We start from the raw sequence: 10,176 nt of genomic DNA, 5'->3' as shown, positions 1-10,176 counted from the left end.
GTTAAATGAAAACTGTCCTTACAAAAAACAGATAGCTATAACTAAATTCATGATTTCCATTCACCCATCACACTTATGATAATATGCTTGACAATCAAACATTTACACACCCTGCTGAGAATAAATGACCAAAGAATTGCAAATGGCTCAGTTTCAAAAAAGGGGTTTATTCACAGCATCTACAGCCACAGGTAGGCTGCAGCTTTTGCAATTTCACAATCCATTACATTGATTACTCATGGATATAATTATTTTGCTCTATATTGAAATAGATTCAGTGGAAGACATTCATTGCAACGCACAGGTAATTTGTTAATCTAGGGCAGCGGAATGTAGGTAGACTAGGGAATGTATGTAATAACCTATGGTATTGGAGTGGAACTTTGAATGAGTCTTTCTAGCTACCTCGTTATGTGTATGTAACCCTTTCAGACTTTGGTTATCAGTAAGCTTCTTTAGCATTTGTAAGTAATCATTAGAATGCTTGCTAAACCGTTGTGTGTATATGCCCATGATTATGTTCCCATTGCACTCAGTTAAGCCAGAGGGTTCCTGAAGTTCTTCCCAGCAAAGACAGCCTTGTCTCCCAATTCCTCTTCAATTCTGAGAATGAACAGGGGGATAAAGTTTAGCAATACAAAGCAATATTCAATAATACAATTGTTATGCCACATGTGAAAACCATGCTCAATAAGAAAGCCTTTGTAGCAGAACAAAAATTACAAGCGTCACAACATTGATTAGGCTGTAAAGGACATGAACCCTCACCTGAGAATCTGGTTGTACTTGGCCAGACGCTCAGAGCGGCAAGGAGCCCCGGTCTTAATCTGGAGATGAACAGACAGAGGCAACATTACTTAAACAGCAATAATGAAGACAGTAACTAAAATACAGTAATGACTATATAATACAAATTGGTATTTCAACTGTCATATACAGTTGAATACCAACAGTATTTCCTTTGGGAAGCCCCTTACCTGTCCAGTGCATAGGCCCACCACCAGATCAGCAATGAAGGTGTCCTCTGTCTCCCCAGAGCGATGGCTGACCATCACTCCCCAGCCACTTGACTGAGCCATCTTGCACCTGGACAGTGGGAAGAGAGGAGTCATTAGGTAGAAGTTTTCAGTTGGAAAATTATATAAATGTAAGGCTCACGTTAGACTTGCAACTGTCAGGCTATTTGACTTGCCTCTTATGAGACGCATCTCGGTTTGTTGATCGTTTCATGAATAGATCATGATTGTAATGCATATTTAGAGTGTAATTACGTCAACTCAAATCTCAGAAAAGGCACAAAATAAAAGGAGGCTGGAGTTCCTCTTGTAGAAGTCATTATGGAGTAAACAGAGGTTGAAACTTACGCAGCCAGAGACTCGGTCACAGAGCCGATCTGATTGACCTTCAGCAGCAGGCAGTTGCAGGCCTTGTCCTCCACGGCCTTGGTGATGCGTTTGGGGTTGGTCACTGTGAGGTCATCACCCACCACTTGGATCTCCGTGCTGCCGGTGAAGTTAGACCACGCCTCCCAGTCATCCTGGTCAAAGGGGTCCTCAATGGATACCACTGTCAAAGAGGGGACATTGATCATAAGTGATCACATACAGAGAGGAAAGTCATGGTCCTGTACCGTACAGAGTAGACAACCATAGAAAAGGACAATTGATAATTTTATGAAACGGTCAACAATTTAATTTTATTGATAACTTTAATTTCAATTGCCAACTCAGAGCAGTCCTACAATAGGTATTTGAACCATACTATTCACAGTGCCCATCTCCATTGTAGTGTACAATGATTGAATTGTGAGAATTAAAATACATATAACGCTGATCCAGCCAGCGACAACATTTCATAGGTTTAAAACAATTATCAAGGAATGGCTAATAGGTCAACAAGAGAGGACAGGACACACACCTGGGTAATCCTTGCAGAAGCTCTTGTAGAGGTCAGCCAGCTCATCAGGAGTGATGTAACGCTCTGGGTCATCAGGGGACTTGAAGTCTAAGTCGTATTTCCCATCCCTGTAGAACTCAGAGGCTGCCACATCCATGCCGATCACCACCTCTTCTGTGTATCCTGCTTTGCTAATAGCCTCTTTGATCAGCTCCAGAGCTATGGAAAATTAAGCAGAGATGTAAATTTGTTAAAATATGGTTCATTAGATATTGGCAGCATCCTGTGATCATGTGGGTACTACACAGGGGTGGATGAGGTGAGTTTTTCCCTTAATGTAAAAGAGCTGAATCCAATCAAGTATCACAATATAGTTTTTTGGGCTGTAAATAAAACCCTCTGATCCCATCGCTCTCGTACCTTCCTTGTTCTCCAGGATGTTAGGAGCGAAGCCTCCCTCATCTCCCACATTGGTGGCGTCCTGGCCGTACTTCTTCTTGATGACGTTCTTCAGGTTGTGGTAGACCTCGGCCCCGATACGCATGGCCTCCTTGAAGGTGCTGGCACCCACCGGCAGGATCATGAATTCCTGCATGGCCAGCTTGTTGCCCGCGTGAGATCCACCGTTGATCACGTTGAAGGCCTGGGAAATCAGAAATCCACAATTTATTCAAATGACATTTCATTAAATAAAATCTAATTATTTTATTAATCAGTCCCTTAAGATCTTTTGACAAAGAGACCTAGGTGGAGAAATGTAACTACACAACAAGCTGTAAGACAAGCAGTGGTGGAAAAGTACACAATTTTCATACTTGAGTAAAAGTAAAGATACCTTAAAAGAAAATGACTCAAGTAAAAGTCACCCAGTAAATACTACTTGAGTAACAGTCTAAAAGTATTTGGTTTGAAATGTACTTAAGTATCAAAAGTATAAATCATTAAACATTTCTTATATTAAGCAAACCAGACGACTTGATTTCAATTATTATTATTTCTTTTTTTAAACGGCTAGCCAGGGGCACAGTTCAACACACAGACATAATTTACAAACGAAGCATGTGTTTAGTGAGTCTGCTAGATCAGAGGCAGTAGAGATGTTCTCTTGATAAGTCCACAAATTAGACGATTTTCCTGTCCTGCTAAGCATTCAAAATGTAACGAGTACTTTTGGGTGTCAGGGAAAATGTTTGGAGTAAAAGTTGTCAAAAATATAAAGTAAAGTACAGATGTTTTAATTTTAACCTTTATTTAAAAAGGCAAGTGAGTAAAGAACAAATTCTTATTTACAATGACGGCCTACCGGGGAACAGTGGGTTAAGTGCCTTGTTCAGGGGCAGAGCAACATATATATATATATTTTTTTTTAACTTGACAGCTCAGAGATTTGATCAACACTAACCACTAGGCTACCTGCCGCCCCACAGATACCCCCCCAAAACGACTTTAAAGTATTTTTATTTAAGTACGTTACACCACTGAAGACAAGGCGGCATGTGTGAGCGCACTTCAATATTAAAGAGTAAAGTATGCCCTGTGCTCACCGGTACGGGCAGTATGACCTCTGGGTTCCCAGCGAGGTCAGCAATGTGACGGTACAGGGGGACGCCTTTCTCAGCTGCACCAGCCTTACACACCGCAAGGGAAATACCCAGGATGGCATTTGCACCAAACTTGGCTGATGTCAAAAACATGAAAAATTAATAAGTGAAATAGATGATACACTTTCATATGGGGGAAATATTTAGTCATTCAGCAGACGCCCTCATTCAGAGTGGCTTACAGTCAGTACATTCAACTAAACTAGGTAAAACATAAGACAATATAAACAATTGTCATCTGATATATTCTAATCTGAAACAACTTACACTTGTTCTCGGTGCCATCCATGTCAAGCATGATCTGATCGATTTTCTCCTGCTCAACCACAGACACCTCCTGAGATGTAGAAATAAAATGAGTGTTTGGCACATTGCACACTGAGGAACTAGGCCTGCATGAACTAGGAGTATGTGGAAGTGGAGTGAACACTAGACCTGCTTATCTTTACCAGGGTGGGAAACATCAATACAACATGCCATGTCATTGCCAGAATAACAGCAACTTTTTTAAAAAGTATTATGTTCCTACCTGCCCAACGAGTGCAGGTGCAAGTGTAGAGTTAATGTGGTCCACTGCTTGTGAAACACCTGAAAGGCCAAGGAAACATTACTGACTAAGAAACATGGAGACAGATGGGGGGGATTTGGAAACAATTCAAGCAACATCAACAATCCAGTATGCTTTTTCAGACGCAAACAAATGGTCCTCAAAACAGTCAGAGCACTAATAATCCAATATTTTTTTTAGCTTCCTTGTTATCAAGCTTGGTGAATCATACAACCATTACTGTGACAAAGTGTTGACTTCATGCACAAGGATAAGTACAGTAGTTAAGAGACAACAGATCAGTCTGCTTTTCATTTCCAAAGTCATCAAGAACATATATCACACAACACAGGAAAGATGCCTTGGATAAACAATGAAGCTAATTTGTAAAAAAAATCATGCATAAGTGATCACTACTACTCCGTAGTTCTCCAGTATGTCGATACATACGAATGTTGATTTGTCTAGCAAATCTTCAATGTGTATAAACCCTGTATGACTGACAGAGGGCACTGTTTTGGTACTCTTCCTCAATTGTAAAAAAGCAATAAAAATGTCTACATTCGTTTTTGCCAAGTATATTCTATGACAGACACCTTAAGGCAGTGATATTCAAAGTCGTGTTCTAAACTGCCCCCACCCTTCAAAAAAAGATATACATTTTAAACTTTTTTTGGGGGGGGGGGGGGGGGGGGAAATGAAGAGTACAGATTGTACAATTGTATAATTATGGTACCATATAGAAACGTTTTTGAGAAAGAGCATTTTTAATTAAATGTATAGTTTTTTTCTCTTTGTGATAAGAGATTAAAATGTAATGAATTTAAGGTTATTTAAAAAAAAAATTTGAATGTATCGATTTTAGGATTGTGACATATCAGAAATTCTGGTGGAATTAAATAAAAGGGGTCCCTGGCTGAAAAACTTTGAATACCACTGCAGGCTTAATTAACGTATACTTTAAAATTATATTATGTGAAAAAAAAAAAAAAAAGTGATAAAAATAATCATTCTTTTTTACTTATCCTAAAGTCCCAACTACAACAAATACATGTAATTTTGTCATTAAAACATTTGATTGAAATACTGTAGAATTCCACTCATTCGCCTTCTGAGGAGAACCAATATGGCAGCCTGTGGCTTTAAAGACTCATTGGCCAATACATAGCATCGATAATCCAGGGTTTACACACATAATTGGAGCAGACTCACCAATTTAACAGGCCTTTTTAGACCTGACAGAGGGGAAGAGTATAAAAAAGGAAGGAAGACTGTGTGAAGATTGCAGATGGCAAGTTAGAGACCTCCCTGGAAGAGACTGCCATCATAATCATACAGTATATTTAAGTTACACTATATTAACCCCAGATACACACCTTTCCCAAGGTAGCGTGACTTGTCGTTGTCTCTGAGCTCCAAGGCTTCATAAATACCAGTGGAGGCACCACTGGGTACAGCTGCTCTGAACAGACCTGGGAGATGGAGAACAGCGACAGAGATATAAAATACTGACTCATGAAAAGTAGGGAAATCACCTATAGGAGGAACTCTTGAACTCACTGTCAAATTTGTATAAAAAAGGTAGGGAGGGTGAATGAACAGGCTGCTGCACAGTCACTACTATGGGAGCTATTTCTAGAGCGCCTGGTTAAATTGTGCACAAGAGCCTTTTTAAAACTACATGTATAATCTAGTGAGAAACATACACTGACTGTTAAAAGCATTGTGAGTATCATGCTCGTTCCATGACAGACTGACAAGGTGAATCCAGGTGAAAGCTATGATCCCTTATTGATGTCAACTGTTAAATCCATTTCAAATCAGTGGGGATAAAGGGGAGGAGACAGCTTAAAAACCCTTCTTTAACCTGTGAGACATGATTGTGTACGTGTGCCATTCAGAGGGTGAATGGGCAAGACAAAATATTAAAGTTTCTTTGAATGGGGTATGGTAGTAGGTGCCAGGCGCACCGGTTTGAGTGGGTTAAGAACTACAAAGCTGCTGTGTTTCACACTCAACAGTTTCCAGTGTGTATCAAGAATTGCCCACCACCCCAAAGGCCATCCAGCCAACTTGACAACAGTGGGAAGCATTGGAGTCAACATTGGCCAACATCCCTGCGGAACACTCGACAGTCCATGCCCTGACGAATTGAGGCTGGGGCAAAAAGGGGGCGCAATTCAATATTAGGAAGGTGTTCCTAATGTTTTGTACACTCAGTGTATGATGATTTTTTTATATATATATATATATATTTTTTTTACAATCTTTGCATTTGCTTCATTTACTATCATCCTAAATTAAGCCATATTTAATATTACACAACTTTCCTTGATGTGAACATTATGCGTAACTAAAATTACACAAACTTATGTTGACCACATCAAATTGGAGGGGGAATTACACCACTCCAGTCGACACTTGGCATTGCGCATGGTGATCTTAGGCTTTTGTGCGGCTGCTCAGCCATGGAAACCCATTTCATGGAGCTTCCGGCGAACAATTATTTTTCTGACGTTGCTTCTAGAGGCAGTTTGGAACACAGTAGTGAGTGTTGCTTCAGCACTCAGTGGTCCCGTTCTGTGAGCTTGTGTGGCCTACCACTTCGTGGCTGAGCCGCTGTTGCTCCTAGACTTTCCACTTCACAATAACAGCACTTACAGTTGACTGGAGCAGCTCTAGCAGGGCAGAAATTTGACAAACTGACTTGTTAAAAAGATGGCATCCTATGATGGTGCCACGTTGAATGTCACTGAGCTCTTCAGTAAGGCCATTCTACTGCCAATGTTTGTCTATGTAGATTGCATGGCTGTGTGCTCGATTTTATACACCTGTCAGCAACGGGTGTGGCTGAATTAGTCAAATCCACTCATTTGATGGGGTGTCCACACACACTATATATACAAAAGTATCATAAACTGTTTCTGCATATTGATTTTGGACACTTCAGAAACTGTGTTTTGACATCAAGAAATGTATCAAAAGTTCTTGTCAATAGGAAACAGCAACAATCATTTTCAACTGATATTTAAGGAATAAACATTTTACTTTCAACATTAATTTCCAATAGTATTCTAATTAAATCAGATAAAAAAAACTGCTGAATGAGTCCAAAAACGTGCTGTGATTAAGTTATTTTGATGATATACCAGAAGTCGTGAAAATGGGTTTGTCCTGTCCAATAAAACGGTAACAAAAGGCCCTAACCTAGTTTTAATATCATGAAGTAAATGCTTTTACTTGCGAGTTCTTTGTAAGCTAGTGTTTATCTGGGTAAGCTAGGCTTAGGCTATTTTCAGATTTTATATGCCATTTAGCAGACACTTATCCAAAGCGACTTAAAATGTATGCACGCACTGAATGTTTTATACTGGCATTGCAAGCGCCATGCTCTACCAACTGAGCTACAGAGGACCACTTAACTTTATGTTAGGCCGATAGCAACGTTTACCTTTGTCAGTGTAGAGGTCCACCTCCACAGTGGGGTTGCCACGGGAATCAAAGATCTCCCGGGCATGAATCTTCAGGATGGACATGGTGCTTGACCTTTGGAGGAGAAAAGTAATAAAACATTTTTGTTTAAGACTACCAGATAGTGTCACCATGATATGAGTTCTTAGTCCTATAAAACACGACACAAGTTCTTAGTCCTATAAAACATGATACCTCAATGTCCATTGTGCAAACTCTCTACTGAGCCTGAAAATGTGAATCAGCATGTTTCTTTCAGTTTATCAGTAATTTGAGGTACTGAGGTTTCAGAGACCATCTGACCTCAGGTCAAGGCAATGAACATGAACACTGCCCCAAATGGCCTTTCCATATCAGAGCCCATTATTTGACTGATGAATACAAATAACCCATCAAGTCCAGTACAAGCTGTCAGTGGTGGTTAAAAACTAAAAATCTTTCACTCAAGAGTCCCCCCCCCCTCCCAAAAAAAGTGTCCTTCCTGGCGGTTTTAAAGCTTAGTCGTGCTAGCAGTGGGTTGGCTGCCTAATTCGATTAGCTACTGTCCATCTGACAAATCACATGACACTGGACTGCAGCATTGGTAAGGTATCTTTAGGTCAAGGCTAGAAGGACTACTGGATGTCAATAGACGAAGTCAAACCAATAATTTATCATTCTGAACGTTGCAAGCCATCTATTCTTGGCGTTGTGGATGACATTGTGTACGTTTTTTCTTAGAATGATACATACAAGGATCTCAAATGATCCGATTGACATGAGATCCCCTATAAATCCTCCCAATGGAACGTCCCTTGAACGTGGAATTGGTGTGCAAAAAGTATCGTACGTGGGTTGAGAATGCACGTTATGAATGAAAAGGATACTCACGCAGTTATGGCAACATCACTGCGATGAAGATGAATTGTATCACATTACAGGAAAATGCACTACAGATGGCTACATCATTGTTAACACAGTCACTGGACTAAATGTTGCGTAGCCAAATGAACTAGGAATCGAACTAAAGTTACTCAAAAGTAAATGTGCGAAAGAGCGAATTGCACTGTTTGAAAACAAAGGATGAATCAACATGATAGCGGATGGGCTGGCTAGCGGAAACGAATTACCTTATTTTATACCCCAATTGGAACAACTCAGCTGTGTCTTCAAAACGGTTTGAATATTGTGAAAACACTAAGTTTTCTCACGAAACAGATGAATGTGGGTAGTCACTTACCTTTGTAATTAAAATAGAGGTCAAGGTGACAGGAAGAGCAGTCTTTCTCGAGATGCCGGCCAGTTCAGTGCGAAGTTCTGAGAGGCGTCGCAAAGAGATTTCCGCTTGTTCCTTTTCATTGGGATCGTCACTAGTTACCACAGCCACAAAGTCATAAACCCCGCCCATTTCGACAACTTCGCTTCGTAAAATGTGATTTTAAAGATAACCTTAACCCTAACCTTAACTGCACTGCTAACCTTATGACTAACCATAACCTTAAATTAAGACCAAATAGCACATTTTAGTGATATAGTCACTTTGTGGTTGTAAACCTTTTCTGTGTTTTGCTCTTCTTCTCTGGAATCACCAACAAGAAAGCTCCACACTGCCCCTATGGCTTAGGAGTAGGGCCTACAGTTTCAAATTTAACGTTTAATTTAAATCGTATGTATGGGATAAGCATGGCATACATCGTCCAACGAAATGCTTACTTGAAGGTTCCTTCTCGACAATGCAACAACAATAAGAAATAAGAAAAGATAAGGATACGAACATAAAGTAAATGGCATTAGAATAGAATAAACATTTTAGCATACATATAATACAGGAAGGATCCATTTTTAAACATTATTTTTATTTTACCTTTATTTAACTAGGCAAGTCAGTTAAGAACAAATTCTTATTTTCAATGACGGCCTAGGAACAGTGGGTTAACTGCCTTGTTCAGGGGCAGAACAACAGATTTTTAACAATGTTTATATATACTGTATATATATATTTTTATATTTATAGTCCGATATTTACAAGTCAGTGGAGGCTGTTGAGGGGAGGACGGATCATAACAATGGCTGGAACGGCGCTAATGGAATGGCATCAAACATATGGAATCCATGTGTTTAATGTATTGACACCATTCCCACTAATTCCGCTCCAGTCATTATTACGAGCCCTTCCTCCCTGATTAAGGTGCCACCAACCTCCTGTGTTACATGTATTGGGGAAGGGGGGATGGGGGTCAAGTGTATAAATTGAGCAGTATAATAAGAGTCTCGTAGCAGCAGTTGTGATGTGTGTGTAGCATGAATGTATATGTGTGTGTGTGTGTGTGTGTGTGTATGTCTGTGTGGGTGGGTGTGTGCATGAGTGAGTACATGTGTGCTATGGTGCAGAGAATCAGAGCAGGTGGTCAATCCAGTTCAAGTGTTCAGCAGTCTAATGGCTTGTGGATAGAAACGGATCTGAGCCTGTTAGTATCAGACCTCATGCTCCGATACCGTCTGCCCGACTGTAAGGGAGTGAACAACTTGTGGCTGGGGTGTGGGTTCCTTGATGATGCTGCGTGCCTTCCTCAAGCACTTTTTTGAGTAGATGTCTTGGATAGGGTGGGAGCACGGTCCCAGTGATGTACTGGGCCATCTTCACCACCCGATGGACGGCCTTGCGGTCTTGGACGAAGCATT

The 10,176-nt window shown here is 40.3% G+C and overlaps 1 protein-coding gene across 1 annotated transcript; it reads right to left on the bottom strand.

Annotated features, from left to right (window-relative positions):
- Nucleotides 1–147: 147 nt before the first annotated feature.
- Nucleotides 148–8,891, bottom strand: eno1b (enolase 1b, (alpha)). The gene is made up of 12 exons (XM_071380553.1): nt 8,735–8,891; nt 7,496–7,590; nt 5,421–5,516; nt 4,027–4,085; nt 3,765–3,834; nt 3,441–3,574; nt 2,317–2,539; nt 1,918–2,115; nt 1,365–1,566; nt 978–1,086; nt 769–827; nt 148–603 (listed from the first exon to the last, which is right to left on the bottom strand). The coding sequence occupies exons 2-12, from the start codon at nt 7,578–7,580 to the stop codon at nt 537–539; spliced, it is 1,302 nt and encodes a 433-aa protein (XP_071236654.1). The 5' UTR covers nt 7,581–7,590; nt 8,735–8,891; the 3' UTR covers nt 148–536.
- Nucleotides 8,892–10,176: the final 1,285 nt, after the last annotated feature.

This window comes from Salvelinus alpinus, chromosome 2 (genome assembly GCF_045679555.1).
Source record: "Salvelinus alpinus chromosome 2, SLU_Salpinus.1, whole genome shotgun sequence".
In the NCBI taxonomy this organism is placed as follows: Eukaryota; Metazoa; Chordata; class Actinopteri; order Salmoniformes; family Salmonidae; genus Salvelinus; species Salvelinus alpinus.
The sequence above is the reverse complement of the archived record's forward strand: the minus strand, read 5'-3'. Positions and strand labels throughout refer to the sequence as shown.